This window comes from Hylaeus anthracinus, unplaced genomic scaffold (assembly GCF_026225885.1).
Source record: "Hylaeus anthracinus isolate JK02 unplaced genomic scaffold, UHH_iyHylAnth1.0_haploid 11978, whole genome shotgun sequence".
In the NCBI taxonomy this organism is placed as follows: domain Eukaryota; kingdom Metazoa; phylum Arthropoda; class Insecta; order Hymenoptera; family Colletidae; genus Hylaeus; species Hylaeus anthracinus.
The window spans coordinates 3,351,810-3,367,750 of record NW_026534326.1 but is presented as its reverse complement, the minus strand read 5'-3'; the positions used below and the strand labels follow the sequence as shown (position 1 = coordinate 3,367,750).

General features: G+C 36.2%; 1 protein-coding gene across 2 annotated transcripts; it reads left to right on the top strand.

Annotated features, from left to right (window-relative positions):
• The first annotated feature begins 163 nt into the window (after window positions 1-163).
• LOC128896870 (E3 ubiquitin-protein ligase MIB2) lies at window positions 164-14,049 on the top strand. Of its 2 annotated transcripts, XM_054160414.1 has the most exons (13): window positions 164-732; window positions 800-846; window positions 1,870-2,330; window positions 3,004-3,119; window positions 3,261-3,649; window positions 4,630-4,842; window positions 4,910-5,075; window positions 5,960-6,227; window positions 7,106-7,432; window positions 8,222-8,585; window positions 9,663-9,874; window positions 10,116-10,246; window positions 11,120-14,049. In XM_054160414.1, exons 3-13 carry the CDS (start codon window positions 1,900-1,902, stop codon window positions 11,431-11,433), a joined length of 2,931 nt encoding a protein of 976 aa, XP_054016389.1. In that variant the 5' UTR covers window positions 164-732; window positions 800-846; window positions 1,870-1,899; the 3' UTR covers window positions 11,434-14,049. The 2 variants fall into 2 exon arrangements, with proteins under 2 accessions (XP_054016389.1, XP_054016387.1); XM_054160412.1 differs by lacking the exon at window positions 800-846.
• Window positions 14,050-15,941: the final 1,892 nt, after the last annotated feature.

Below are 15,941 nucleotides of genomic sequence, written 5' to 3'. Positions count from 1 at the left end.
GGTTGGGGAGCGCGGTCGCCTCACGCTCTGATTGATCGGGGTGCGCGGCCGCCTCGCGCTCTGATTGGTCGGAGTTTTCTCTCGGACATTTTTGCTAAGGAAAAAATTGTTTCAAAACACCTCCCGAACCTTCCCTTTCAAGGTGTTACAACATTTTTAGGACACCCTGTATACGAGCTTATGCTTCCAAACGCGACTAATGCTCTGAATCATCGAGAAATAGAATCTATAGAATGCGCTGTACAGGGAAAACGTAAAAGTGAAAATCATGAATGGTTTTCCTTCGTTGAGAGTCGCTCGACCACGCTCGTGGTAAACTGGTGAAGAATTTGTGTAAAATGGAGTGAATCAATTTACCGATCAAATTTCCTCGAAGAAACTTTATCAGACTCGATGGAAAAGCCCGGAAGAAAATAAGAGATCATTCGTAAAACTCCCGTGGAAATAGGGACTCCTAGTTTCCCATTAGCTCTGCTATCGGTCGAAAGAGGCGCCTTCAACGGAGGAGGTTACGATCGTTGACATCACCGACGCAGAATCCTAATTCCTATTCCTATCGGGATGAACGTTCGTAATCCGCGGTAATGATGTTGTCCAACTGTCGGAGATATTCTCCGCGAGTATTTTCGTTCGTATCTATCCGAGCTGTTCCGTGATCGATTCGAGGATATTCCCCAGCAAAGGAACGCATATGATTCGCGAGATACGTCGCACTGGCCACGACCGTTTCAGGTAGGAAGAGATTTTTATCAGACCGAAACGAACAGAAAATTAATTCCTCTTAATGTTGCCTCCACAGCCAGATCAGCTGAAAGAAAATTGTACAAGGAATGTGTATTGCATCCTGTATGTGGAATCCTGCTTGATACTTTTCCTGAATCAATAATAAGAATATGCTTTTTGAAAACCTTGCTTGGTTGAGATTATGCTCCGCTATCCTATGTCTCTGCCTACATTGCTCTATTTACCTTGTACGCTGTTTAAATTGGAGAGAGATACGAATAATAAGATACTAATATGATAACGGTCTGTATCTATTATCTTGTATGCATGGAATCCTCTTCGATACTTTTCTTGAGTCGATAATATGACCCTTCTCCTTTTCGGAAACTTTGCTTGATCAAGATTCCATGCTCTGCTACCCAACTCTTTCCTTTAAATTCCTCAAATTCCTTTCTATTCACTATTAAATCAAGAAAAAATATGAACTATATAATATTAATATGATATTCTTCTGTGTTTATTATCTTGTATGCATCTCTGATACTTTTTCTTGAATGGATAATAAAAACCTCTTTTTCGTAAACTCTGCTCAGTCAACTCTGTGCTTTGCCATTCGACTCTTTCTTCTATGTTTCTGCCTAGAATCCTCAATTTTCCTTCTATCCACTATTTTCTTAAATCAATATGAAAACCTCCTTCTTTTCAAAAGCTGTACTTCGTCAAGATGCTTTGTACCTCTATACTTTGCCTCTTAACTCTTCCTCCTACACTCCTCCCTAAAATCCTCAAATTCCCCTCTATCCATTATTTTCTCAACCCAAAAGAACACCAAAACTATACAATCACAATACAACAATGGTCTCTATCTAATATCTATTACCTCATATACATAAAATTCTCCTAAATATTTCAATTCTTTCTTAAATCAACAATAGAAACTCTCTTCTTCTCAAAAACATCGTTTAATCATATCTCTATGCTCCCCTATGCCTTGCTACTCAACCATTCCCCCTATGCTCCTTTCTAAAATCCTCAAATGTCTTCCTACACCCATCTTTCTCAACCCAAGAAAACACCTAATCCCATTACCTATATTCCACTAACAATATTCCTTCCTCACATTTATATTTTATTCCTTTTCTACAGGGTCACTACCAGAACGCTGTCAACTCTGAGATGTTAGAGGTCGGTCTAAGAGTGGTTCGAGGGCCAGACTGGAAGTGGGATAACCAGGATGGTGGAGAAGGACACGCAGGGACTGTTGTCGAGATTGGCAAGCCTCCAGCCTTTGGGAGTTCTGCTTCCACTCCGAACCCTTCCGACAGGACGCCGAACAAGACTGTTATCGTTCAATGGGATCATGGATCTAGGAGCAACTACAGAATAGGGTACCAAGGAGCGTACGATTTGCTTGTGTTCGACAATGCAGCCACTGGAGTTAAACACGCGAACATTATCTGTGATGGATGCAAACGACACGGGATAATTGGTATCAGATGGAAGTGTGCGCAGTGTCCTGACTACGACCTGTGCACTCAGTGCTACATGGCTGACGTGCACGAATTGAGTCATACTTTCCAAAGATTTCAGACGGCCAATTCTGTAGGGTTGGTCCTTCAGACTTTCATTACTTAACCCTTTGACCAGGAAGGATGTGTATGTACGCCCTCAAGAAATCGGCTTAGATAAATGTTTATCTTCGTTAAATCAATTTTTAAAAAATACCAGCTTATAGGAGATGATGAGACGAAACTTTTTTCTTTGTATAGTTTATTCATAGGACGTGTAGATTCGAAAATAAAAATTGAGAGGTTAAAAGTTTGTTGGAAAAATTGAATTTCAGGAAAAAGGGTATTCCAAGTTTTCAATTTTTATTTCTGAAACTAAATATCGTACGAATAAACTGTAAATATAAAAAAGTTACGTTTTGTCATCTTGTATAAGGTGATATTTTTTTCAAATGCATCAAATAAGTAATTGTCAACTAACGATGCTTTCATTTTCACCATTCCAAATTTAAACGAATTCAGAGAAAAAAGGTCTTCCAAGTTTTGAATTTTTATCTATGAAACTAAGTGTCCTATGAGTAAACTGTAAATATAAAAAAAGTTTCGTCGCATCATCCCCTATAACCTGATATTTTGTTTAAATTGATTCAACGAATATAAACATTTTTCTGAATACATTTCTCGAGGACGTATATATACGCCCTTCGCAAAGGGTTAATAAGAATGTAACCCGAGTGCTGGTTTTTAAATGTTATTTTTATTTTCTATATAGGATTCAGATGTCTCCGAGAGAAGGCTGCACTAAGATACCATTAAAAGGAATATTTATAGGAGCAAAGGTTGTACGTGGTCCAGATTGGGAATGGGGAAACCAAGACGGAGGACGAGGTACTATCAAACGTTACTCTAACAACACAATATTAATTATTACTATCGATTACTTCTCTAACAACACAATATTAATTATTACTATCAATTACTTCTCTAACAACGCAATATACAGATATTCTTAGGTATTCAACATTCCAGGAAAAACTGGTAGAGTGATGGACATACGCGGTTGGGATAACGGAAGCAGTCGTTCGGTGGCAACAGTAACGTGGTCCAAGGGCAGCTCGAACGTCTATCGTCTCGGGTACAAGGGCTGCGTAGATCTGTGTTACGTAGAAGAAGCAACAACCGGTTCGTACTACAAAGAGCATCTTCCACTCGTTGGCCAACCGATCATCACCGTGTCTAACAACGGGAATAACTCGACGCCAAGTTGGAGTGGTATTTCTTCCAGTGGGTCTAGTCCGCGCCAATCGACGTTCGTCGTCGGGCATAAAATAAAAGTAGCGGTTGACGTGGAAACGTTAAAGGAAATGCAGGAGAGCCACGGCGGTTGGAACCCGCGAATGGCCGACTATATAGGAAAAGTACGATACAAGAAAAATCGCTGCCATTTCGTTTAACACTTTCGCTGCGGACGAAAATAAGTAGCCGTACGCTGAGAGCTGCCATTATGATATTTTTTTTTAACGAAAAATTTCTTACAAATGTTCTAATATGATTATTTTGAAAAACATATATTTGTGGTAACATATTTTATATATGATACGATTGCCGAACAAAATAAATGAAAACTGAAAAATAATAAAAACAACCATATATTTTCAGTTGGACGCACATGTGCGCCATCCGCAGCGAAAGTGTTCACCTTCTGCGATCCTATGTCGAGGGAGGCTCGACGATAACTGACTGAAATCAGAAAAATTGGGCTGCAAAGGGTTAATATACAGGGTGGAACGTTCAAGTGGGAATATCTTTGTTATTTTTGGTTCTATTGAAAAAATCTATGGGACAAAGTTACAGTGTTTCAAGGGCCGTGTGTAATGGCGGGAGCATTCTTAATCTCAAGGTCATTTTGTGAAAAGATTTCAAGGTCATTGACGTTTTTTTCATAAGGATGGGATATTTTTATTGTTGTAGTCTTGTAGCTGAGGAAAAGACAAATTCAAAGATGTATAATACGTTGACCTTCGAATGACCTTGAGATGAGTTATCCTTACGCCATCAATAAAATTTGTAATTAAAATATCTCCGTTGTTTGCCCTCCGAAGATCAACATATTATACATGTTTGAATTTGTTTTTTCATCAGCTACAAGACTACAATATCGAAAATATTCCGTCCCATTAAAAAAAATGCCGATGACCTTGAAATCTCTTTAAACAATGATCTTGAGAAAGAAAATAGTCCCGTCATTACATACGCCCCTTAAAACACTGTAACTTCGTCCCAGAAAATTTTTTCGTGGGATTAAGAATAACGGAGATATTTGAGTGTTTCCATTGCATTCCAATCTAATTTTTGCCTAACCTAACCTAACCTAATAAATAATCCAATTCGTTATCAGATCGGCAGAGTCCACCGTATCACGGACAAAGGCGACGTACGCGTGCAATTCGAGGGATGCAACAACAGATGGACCTTTCATCCCGGAGCACTCGTGAACGCCACGAGCAAGGACACGTTTTCTCTAGGCGACATAGTCAGAGTGAAAACCGATCTGTCCGCGGTTAAACTCTACCAACGTGGCCACGGCGAGTGGATAGACGTTATGAAAAATGTAATTAGTATGACTCTGTTTGTGACGACGATCGAAGTTGCCATTTATAACTTGTCGACTTGCGTAGGCTTTAGGAAAGACTGGGAAAGTGATAAAGATATATTCGGACGGAGACTTGAGGGTCGCTCTGGACGGTCACACGTGGACCTTCAATCCTCTGAGTGTCACTCTCGTTCCTCCAGGGACAGAAATTGCTTCTCTGCAGGATGAGTCCAGGAGCAGAGACTGGGCAGGTAGATATTAATTAAATAAATTTTTTAGATGAACGTAAACAGGGTTCATTCATCAATTGTCGATGAACGTTTCAACCAAAATTAAATTTAAATTTAAATTTAAACAACGATTTCATTCCTAATTAAGACCATAAATATTATTGCAAAGTTCATTGATAATTAAATGATAGTAACGCTTGGATTGAGGATTTTCAAATAAAGCTTTAACCCTTTGCAGTCGAATGTCTGCTCTCAGTCACCGCAACAAAGAACCATACTAATCTTATGTTGTATTCCGCAGACTGAAAAGATTTAAGCCATGAGACAATAGTAATAGATTCTAAGATATTAGTGTAATAATAGATTAATGGAAAGATCGTTAGTAATTATATTAAGTTATACAAGAATATATGAGCCAGTCGGTGAGATATCTACATGTTAAATTTTTCAAAGGCAAATATATTGAATATCGTTATTTTTTCTGTAACAGATTGTAATAAATACCAAATAGTCGAAAATACTTGGTAGAGTTCCAAATAATATTTAACAAATTGTGTTTAAGTGTAATTAGGCATTCCGGTTTCTTAAAATATTTCAGAAACAATACTCCAAAATGGCAAGAAGAGAGTTATCGAAAGATACCACATAATGGAGAACTATAAAATATAATTTTTACATAAAAACGTTACATTAAAACACATTGTTGTGTAAACATATATCTAAAGCCCACAAAAGAATTAATTAATCTTGTTTATAAACTTGGATATTATGTATCATTGCTCGTTTCTTGGAAATTAATACCGACCAGTACAATACCCATTATTATTACAATATGCCATAAATTTAATACGACTGCAAAGGTTTAAATAGGTACTGATTTGATATACTAATGCTATACTTTGCAGCCGACAGTGTAGATACAGAAGTGGAGAAACTGTTGAGAGACGCAGCCAGGGGAGAGGCTGGGGTATCCGCGGTCCAAGAGTTTCTGAAGAAGTATCCAGGAAGAGTAGATGCCAGAGCTGGCGGTCCCGGAAGTGGCAAGAAAACGTGTCTGCAAGTCGCGGCGCATCAAGGTCAACGTGACCTTTGCACTCTTCTTCTAGACGCTGGTGCATCCCTGCGAGCGGTAGACGAGGACGGAGACACTCCTCTGCACTATGCTGCATTTGGGTTCGTTGCGTTGGAGTTGAACCAACTTTTAAGAAAAACTTTTGTTGTTAAACATATCAACGCGTTTGTTTACAACTAGACTGCGGATTTTCATGCATGTGTAGGAAATTTTAACGTGCAAGGAACTGCAACATTCACACAGTATGCAATAATATAGAAAATATTGGATAAGTTGAATTATAAAGTTTGAATTGTAATATTTGTAGAGTAAATAAATTTGTATATTACAGGGTGAGTCACCTAGGATTTGTATCTAAAATATCTCCGTTGCTTTTAATGGTATGGAAAAATTGTTCCGACAGAAACTCTTCAGTTTCCAGGGGACAATATCACCGTATGCACGAAAAATATCTCAAGGTCATAGTTTTAAAATTTTCAAGGTCATCAGTATTTTTTTTTAATGGGATGGGTTATTTTCATTATTGTAGTCTTGTAGCTGATGAAAAGACAAATTCAAACATGTATAATATGTTGATCTTCGGAGGGCAAACAACGGAGATATTTTAATTACAAATTTTATTGATCGCGTAAGGATAACTCATCTCAAGGTCATTCGAAGGTCAACGTATTATACATCTTTGAATTTGTCTTTTCCTCAGCTACAAGACTACAACAATAAAAATATCCCATTCTTATGAAAAAAACGTCAATGACCTTGAAATCTTTTCACAAAATGACCTTGAGATTAAGAATGCTCCCGCCATTACACACGGCCCTTGAAACACTGTAACTTTGTCCTGCAGATCTTTCTCATAAAACCAAAAATAACGGAGATATCTCAGATACAAATTTTAAGTGACTTAACCAGTAGTTTTAATTTTAAATAAACGTTAGATTCGTCAAACCTAACTGTTTACATTTTTTTTTCTTGGTCCTAGGAATCAGCCGGAGATCATGGAGTTGCTTCTGTCGCGCGGCGCTCCCATAAATGCTATGAATGACGGCAAGTGCAGCGCTTTGCACGTCGCCGTGAACAAGAAGCACGTGCAGTGCGTGAAGGTCCTGTTGCGTCACCAGTGCGACGTTAACTTGCAAGACTCGTACGGGGACACCGCGTTGCACGACGCGATCGGAAAGGACGCCATCGGTAAAGACGCGTTGGATATAATCGACGCCCTGTGCTCGTGCGAGAGAGTCGACTTCACCTTAAGAAACAAGCGGGGTTTCAATGTCTTGCATCACGCCGCCTTAAAGGGCAATGCACAGTATGTATCACACAGTATGCAATAATCTAGAAAATAGTGGAAGTAAAGTTTGTATTACAATATTTGTAGAGTAAATGAATTTGTATATTGCATAGACAGGGTGAGTCACTCAGGATTTGCATCTAAAGTATCTCCGTTGCTTTTAATGATATGGAAAAATTGTATATGTATATTACTCGACATGGGTCAACTTGGAACAGAGACGAACAAAATTTTGTTAGAGTAATAAATAACCATGGATTTTTATGCAAATTCATGTTTTAGTAGATTCAGATAATGAATTGAGTTTCGAATTGAAGCGTGTCTCATCTTTTAAATAAGTGTGAACAGTCCGTTAGGACTACAGTGTAAGTAAAGTTGAATCTCAATTCGCTACTGTTTAGAAGATGAGATATATTTTCACTTGAATCTCAATTCGTTACTGTTGAGAAGATGAGAATATACTTTCTCTTAAATCTCAGTTCGTTACTGTTTGAAGATGAATTCAATTTAATTAACCTGAAATCGTTACTATTTAGAAATAGATTTACTATTTAGAGAAAGTATCTCATACATCATATTCACTATAACCTTCATTTTATACTTATCCTTCTTATATTATTATTATTTTATAGTAACCTTTATCTTATACTTTGATACCTTATACATATATTTTATATATTTTTCATTTATGCACTTCCTCACAGATTTTCCCATACTTTATCACAAATCCATACATACATTTCTATAAATAAGAAATCAGATTAAACTTCACCAGATAAGATCTTTGCTCGTCTCCGGTTTGTCTAGCGCGACGGAGAAGCTAGTGTTGCGAGCGAGGCACCTGGTGGACGTGAAGAAGGACGACGGTTTCGCAGCCCTGCATTTAGCAGCCTTGAACGGCCACAAAGACGTCGCGGCTATACTCGTTTCTCCGGGCGGTGGTCACGCCAAGGTGGACTTGAGAAACAATCGTCGACAGACACCGTTGCACTTGGCCACCTCGCAGGGCCACTGGGCCCTAGTGGAGCTGCTGGTGCACCATAACGCGGACGTCGCCAGCACGGACGCGGACGGCGACACGGTGCTGCATATCGCCATTGTCAAGAGCTCGAATCAAACGAACGTCGTTCCTACGCCTGAGAGTTGCAGGGACTCGCCTCTCATCTATGCGGTGAGTCACGGGAGAAATTAACCCTTTGCACTCGAGAGGTGACTCTCAGTCACCATTAGGTTCCACGCAGGAAATCTACAATACCTAATGTTTCTTTAAGTTTAATTTCTTTGGAGCTCAAAGTGTCAATAAAATGATTGTCGATGAGGTAAAGGAGATCTTATTCTCAAATCTAGATAGCTTAGAATTCATGGCAGTAGAATGCTATCTTAAATGTTTTAAATATTGAAAACAATCCATGTATTATCCATTTAAACTTTCGAAGGACACGTGTTAATGTTAAAGTTAATAGCTGAAATTTTGCAGGAATATTTTCCAGGATTATTTTCTTATGGGTTGTGCAAGCTATTTAGAGGTTACGTAACAGATTTCAGAAATAAGGACCACCCTAAATTGTCTACGAATCAAAGACAGTAGCCAGATAAGGAGTGACAATTTGTCCTAGCATAAATGATATTTCTTTTTTTAGTCATACGGTCAGTGTAATAAGTATTCGTACAGGAATCAATTAAAAAAAATACTTCATATATTTATTTGATTAATAAATTTTAGGGAAGAAATAGTTATCCAACATTCCTACATATTTTTAGAGTAGAATTTGCTTAAATAAAGTTCAGTATTTTTAATGTTAACCCTTTGCACTCAGGAGGTGACTCAGTCACTGGGTTTCCTTTACGTTTGATTGCTTTGGAACTCGAAGTGCCAATAAAACAATTGTCGAAGGAGTAAGGGTGGTCTGATTTTCAAATCTCAAACTAGAAATCTCATCTTCGAAGAATGGTAAACCTAAGCTTAGCATTCTTGGGAATAGAATGCTAAGAAAGCATCTCGAGTTGCTGATAGATACCAGAAAAAAAGGCCTCGAATGCAAAGGGTTAATGCAAAAATGGTGGAACGTCTCCAGAGTTCTTCATAGTTCTCCAAAGTTGGAGTTCCGGAGTCTCCATATGTTGAAATTAAATGACTTTGGAATTAAAGCCTTCATAAATTATAATAATTGTGGACATATACATCCACTATTTTAATATTCTCTTCGTCCTTAATGAAAGTAATCAACAACCCATATTTTGATTCCAGATATGGCAAAATTTGACGAGACAGGGTACGAAGACGGAACTGGCGTTAGCTTGTTTCTTGGTGAGCGTGGATAGGAGCTGCACTCTTTTGGAGCACGCGAGGAACTCCAAGAATAAGACTCCTCTGGATCTCCTCGAATCGGATCCACAGATTGCCTCATACGGCGATCTTCTGCGCTGTTACCAGTACCAAAGCCACAGTACTCAATTAGAGTGGGTTCATTCAAAATCATATTACTTGTATTACTTTACTTATCTTACTCGAGTTCAGTCGAGATTATATTATTTCAAACTAGACTGGGACTTTGAATAGGAAATTTCCTTTAATAAATTAAGAATTTCTATCTAAAAATCAAATGATGTTAAAAATGCCAATTTGTTTATTATTAATTATAACTCTGGAAGTCTAGAAGAATTCTATACTCATCCACGTCGTGCGATCGTGTACTTGCAGGATAGAGAATGCTCCCGCCTCGCAGACCGCCATGTACGAGATAGATCCAGCGTCGCAGTCGGAAGTGGTGCGCAGAACGAGGAAGAGCGTATCCGGTTCTGGCGACGCCACCGAGTGCCACAATTGTTCAGGTATAGTAGTGAATGCAGGGAAGTTAGGAAACGACTTAATCCTAGCGGTAGCGTTACTATTTTCACCTGTACGCATTGTGGCAACGGAACTGCTAAAACACAAAGAAATCAAGGTAACACGTGACGATTAGACTGCGAGTTTTATGCATTTATGATGTAGGATAACATAGAAAACATACGTAAGATATACAGAATGTATGTTGAATATATTCCACAATTATTGTAATAATATCGTTATTTCATTTTGCGTAAGTCCACTAGGGTGATTCTTATATCAATGATTTCTGAAATCTATGTTACACACCATCTACATACTTTGCAAAGACGTAAGAAAATATTCCTGAAAAATTTGAGCTCTCAATTTCACTCTAACGTGCACACACTTTCTACGTATATAGATTTATTCCACAATTATTGCAACAGTATTGTTATTTCATTTTATATAAGTACACATACCTTAGCATGTGTTTATCATATTAGTTTATATCATAAATGCGTAAAATTCGCAATTTGATGATGATACTAACAAAGTATCAAAATTCTTCCTGCGTTGACTGTCAAACTAGAACTCGTGCAAACTACAGAGTTAAAATTTTGTCTCGGGACTGATGGAAATTAGATGTAATACTAGTATTTAATACTTGAACCTCTCCAGATTCACAAATCCTATCTAAATTTGATTTCCTTAATGCATCACTTTTGGAATTAATTTCTCTAGTAGTTCCGTTACTGAAAAGTTCTGTCGTGTTCCTTAAATTCCTGAAAAGTCCTGTTATGCTGTTTAACGCCTCTAAAACTAATTATATATCATCATTGTATCTTTTTGTAAAGAGTAACCACTCCAAGTCACAATTCTTGTCTGTTTTTCATCAGGCGTAGATGGTCAGTCAGCTACAGGTGAGGTCCCTTTGACGAAACCTGAGGAGAAGCTGAAGGACGACACGCTAGAGGATAAGAAGAAGGAAGAGGACCAGGAAAAGGAGAAGGACAAGGACTTGGAACGACTGCGTTACTTAGAAACTAGGGTGGCAGATTTGGAGGAGGCAAACATGTGCAGCATCTGCATGGAACGTCGTCGCAACGTCGCGTTTCTGTGCGGACACGGAGCCTGCGAGCATTGCGCGGCCCCGCTCAAGACTTGTCACATGTGTCGCAAAGTTATCACAAAGAAAATTAATTTATACTAGACAATCAACGATGGAGCGGAAATAGGTTAGGGCACCGCGTCTTTCCAGTGTTTTGCATGAATTTGTTTAGCTAGAAAGAAATGTATATAATTTAATGAAACATTGAGGACATTTTATATGTATATATTTAAGTAAATATTGTAATTTTTTGGAAGTATTTCCTTCATATTTCCTAAAAATATGGAAGATATCAACTGCTAAAATTTTCATCTGAAATCAGTAAGGATTTAAATATAGTTTGAAGGCGTGTTTTTCTTCTATAAGAATCTACATTTAGAGTAGTATTGTTTAAAGTATCATTTTATTGCTGAAAACGTTATACAAAAATTGCAAAAAATGATTGCAAAAAAATTTGCTCTATTCTTTAACACGTCACATTCAATTTTTTAAGAGGAAATGTACGTTCATATAGAAGAAAGACATGTTTTTAAAGCAAATTGAACCCTTTGCACTCGAGAGGTGACTCTCAGTCACCATTAGATTTTACGCAGTAAATCAACCAATATTTGTTTACGGTTCATTTCTTTGGAGCTCGAAGTGTCAATAAAATAATTGTCAGTGCAATAAAGGTCAATAAAAGCTGCAGTAGAATCTAAAATTAGATTTAAAATCTTAGCATTCGAGTTACTGGTAGACACCAAAAAAAAAAGCCTCGAGTGCAAAGGGATCCCTATTGATTTCAGATGAAAACTGTGGAATGTAGCTGATATCTTCCATATTTTTCGAGGAAATACTTCCAAAAAATTACAATATTTACTTGAATATATGTATAAAATGTTCTCAAACTTTCATTAATTGAATTATATAAGTTCCTTTCTTGCTAAAAAAAAAATTCATGCAAATCATTAAAAAAAAGAACGTAGTCCTAAACCTATTTCCCTCCTTGAACAAATATCGATTACAAGTGTACTGTACGAGATATTACAAATCGATATCGACCTGTAAAATTCTATTACTGCATTCGAACTGCCAGAGTATACAGATATTTTCTTTTTTTCTATATACATATATATATATATTCAATCGAGTCTTCGTACACGCACCAACGTCGTGCCATAACGAATAAAAATCTACATATAAACAAGTCACAGAGCGAGTATGTCTTGTGTCAGTAAATACAAGACATCGAGCTTTATATTCTTTTTTTTTTCGTTTTCTTCAATCGTGCATTCTCCTTCGTCGCCAAGGGACGCTTCGCCTATTGTAAATCCCGTCCATTTTTTATCATCGTTCGAAGACAGGAGTATCGTCGAACAGTCGACACTTTTGTATTATAGGCGTTTCGCGAGCCAACTTTATCGAGGCTGTCCTAAAATGTTACCAGAAACGCGGATCTGACACGTTGATCACCACGTCAGACATACGTCAGGACTTCAATGGGACTTGGATAGGAATTTAAAAAACTTATTCCGGAAGATGATGTGTTAACCCTTTCGACCCTAGTGGTACATTGGCCAAATTACTATTGAGACTCACAGTAACATACAGTCGGTTTAAGAAGTATTTGTACAGCAAGCAATTTAAAATAATATTAATAAGAAAAGAAATGAGAGATTAACCTTTTGCACTTGAGGCCTTTTTTTCTGGTATCTATCAGCAACTCGAGAGAGATATTAAAAAGGTGGATGTATATGTCCACAATTATTATAATTTATGAAGGCTTTAATTCCAAAGTCATTTAATTTCAACATATGGAGACTCCGGAACTCCAACTTTGGAGAACTATGAAGAACTCTGGAGACGTTCCACCATTTTTGCATTAACCCTTTGCATTCGAGGCCTTTTTTTCTGGTATCTATCAGCAACTCGAGATGCTTTCTTAGCATTCTATTCCCAAGAATGCTAAGCTTAGGTTTACCATTCTTCGAAGATGAGATTTCTAGTTTGAGATTTGAAAATCAGACCACCCTTACTCCTTCGACAATTGTTTTATTGGCACTTCGAATTCCAAAGCAATCAAACGTAAAGGAAACCCAGTGACTGAGTCACCTCCTGAGTGCAAAGGGTTAACATTAAAAATACTGAACTTTATTTAAGCAAATTCTACTCTAAAAATATGTAGGAATGTTGGATAACTATTTCTTCCCTAAAATTTATTAATCAAATAAATATATGAAGTATTTTTTTTAATTGATTCCTGTACGAATACTTATTACACTGACCGTATGACTAAAAAAAGAAATATCATTTATGCTAGGACAAATTGTCACTCCTTATCTGGCTACTGTCTTTGATTCGTAGACAATTTAGGGTGGTCCTTATTTCTGAAATCTGTTACGTAACCTCTAAATAGCTTGCACAACCCATAAGAAAATAATCCTGGAAAATATTCCTGCAAAATTTCAGCTATTAACTTTAACATTAACACGTGTCCTTCGAAAGTTTAAATGGATAATACATGGATTGTTTTCAATATTTAAAACATTTAAGATAGCGTTACAAAAATATTTTAAGTAGGGAAAGTAGCTTCATATTTACTGTGCAAGGAAATAATTAAGATAAAAATTAGATATTTTTAAGACTTCCTATTATTATAAGTAGACTGCGGATTTTTATGCTTTTATAGGGAATTTGAGTGTGCAAGAAACTACAAAATGCATGCAGTATGCAAGAATACATGTCCATTCATGTTACAATATTCGCTATAATATGCATTTATAGGAAATTTCAATGTGCATTTATAGAAAAGAACCTACAAAATGCAATCTTAATGCAAGACTATAAAAAAGATTGAAAGTAAAATTGACGTAACAACATTTGCAGAATAAAATAAATTCCTATTTAGGTTGAATTTTTGTAAAGTACATTTGCCAAGATTTTATTTTGCGTAAAGGTCTGCAGTCTAATTATAAGTGACAACTCTGGCAAATTTCAAATTGTTGCATCAATTTTTATCAGAGTTGTAAAATAAAAGGTAATTGATTAAAAAATGTTAGAATACAGAACTCAAATTTTAGGAATATTCTCTTTGTATTCGCAAGGTATTTAGGGGCTGTGAAACATAGATTTAAAAAATCATTAAAACAAGAATCGCCCTAAGGCAACCTACTTTAATAGTATTAAAGTATTAAATAATACAATTCAATTTTAAAAGAAAAACGAATAGAATCTAAACAGAACAAAATTTGGATCGAAAGGGTTAAAGAAACTATGTGAAAGTAAAGATTCTCGAGTTCTGATAAGGTTGTAACAACAAATACCGTGACATTACGTTACATAATTTCCAATTATTTTCAAACAAAGCGTGGTAGTCAACTTGATAACAATATATGCTGCGTTTCATTTCAACATTTTCGAGCTCTGCTTTGATAAAGTCGCGCGTCGAGCATCGCGAATCCGTGTAAATGAGCAACTTTCGAGGTTTTCTTACATATCGTGACTACCTTTACACGCGTATTGTATATTATTATCGATTCTAGGGTACGCGGCGATTTCTATTGATTTTTATGTAATATCAATGTGAGTAGGAACGGTATATACGACTTAGTAGGTAAAGAAACAAAAGGGTATCGAACGATATCGCTTCTAGCCAAAAGTAAATAGGTATACAAGGAGATTTACTCTTACCAAGTAATTTATAAAGTCTTTTTGTGATTGAATAATAAAGAAGGTAATCGATTAACCGCCAAGAATAGTTTTTCATTGCGAATAATGTGCCACGATGAAAAGAAACTCTCCAGTACAAATTTCTTCGCAGATCTTGTTTTCGTTACAAAAGGAAACTGGTAGCATTGGCATGTTGATTATTTTCCAGTGAAAGTAATAGTTCAAGCGCAGAATGTAGGTAATAATAAAATGTATCCTTATGTTGATATATATATATATACATATATATACAGTGGATGTAGAAAGTATTCGTACACAGATCAATTTCCCAAAAAGCTTTTGTGTGAAATTGTAGTTTCTTAACTTCTATTTTTATAATCAATGATATTTTACATATTCTCAGAAGTCTCTAAGATGGATATAGTCCAAACAACATTTACTAGTTAATATAATTTATGAAATTAACAAAAAAGTGGGAAAATGTATAGAAGCAATAAGTATTTGTATGATTCTTATAACGAATCATTATATATCATAGAGTTTGTAACGTAAACATATTAGTTTATTGCTCCGTAGGAATTAGAAAACATCAAATTTTTAGTACTTTTAGAAATGGCTCTAATAGAGGAATCGAAAAAGATCCCACTTCGAATAACTAATAATCTAGTTAATTTAATGCTTCGAAGAGGATAATTATAATTACCCTCTAAATATAATCTAAATACAATCTAAATATATAAGCAATAATTATAAAATCAAAAGAAAACCTCACAAAGGAAGTATTATATACTTATAAATTAATGTTGTGTGAATACTTATTGCTTCAACATTTCTATCGATTGTTTTCCTCTTGTTAATTTTGCACTTTACATAAATAGCTATTTCTTTTTTTAATGTATCTGTTCTAGAGATTTCTGAGAATATGTAGAATGTCAGTTTATACAAAATAAGTTAATAAATTA

Bases quoted from the DNA above. Each gene is read 5' to 3' on its own strand.
- LOC128896870 (XM_054160412.1), top strand. From the start codon at position 1,900: ATGTTAGAGGTCGGTCTAAGAGTGGTTCGAGGGCCAGACTGGAAGTGG. The intron at 2,331-3,003 runs GTTGGTCCTTCA...TTTTCTATATAG, and splicing joins CAGACGGCCAATTCTGTAGG to GATTCAGATGTCTCCGAGAG. The intron at 3,120-3,260 runs GTACTATCAAAC...TCAACATTCCAG, and splicing joins AAACCAAGACGGAGGACGAG to GAAAAACTGGTAGAGTGATG.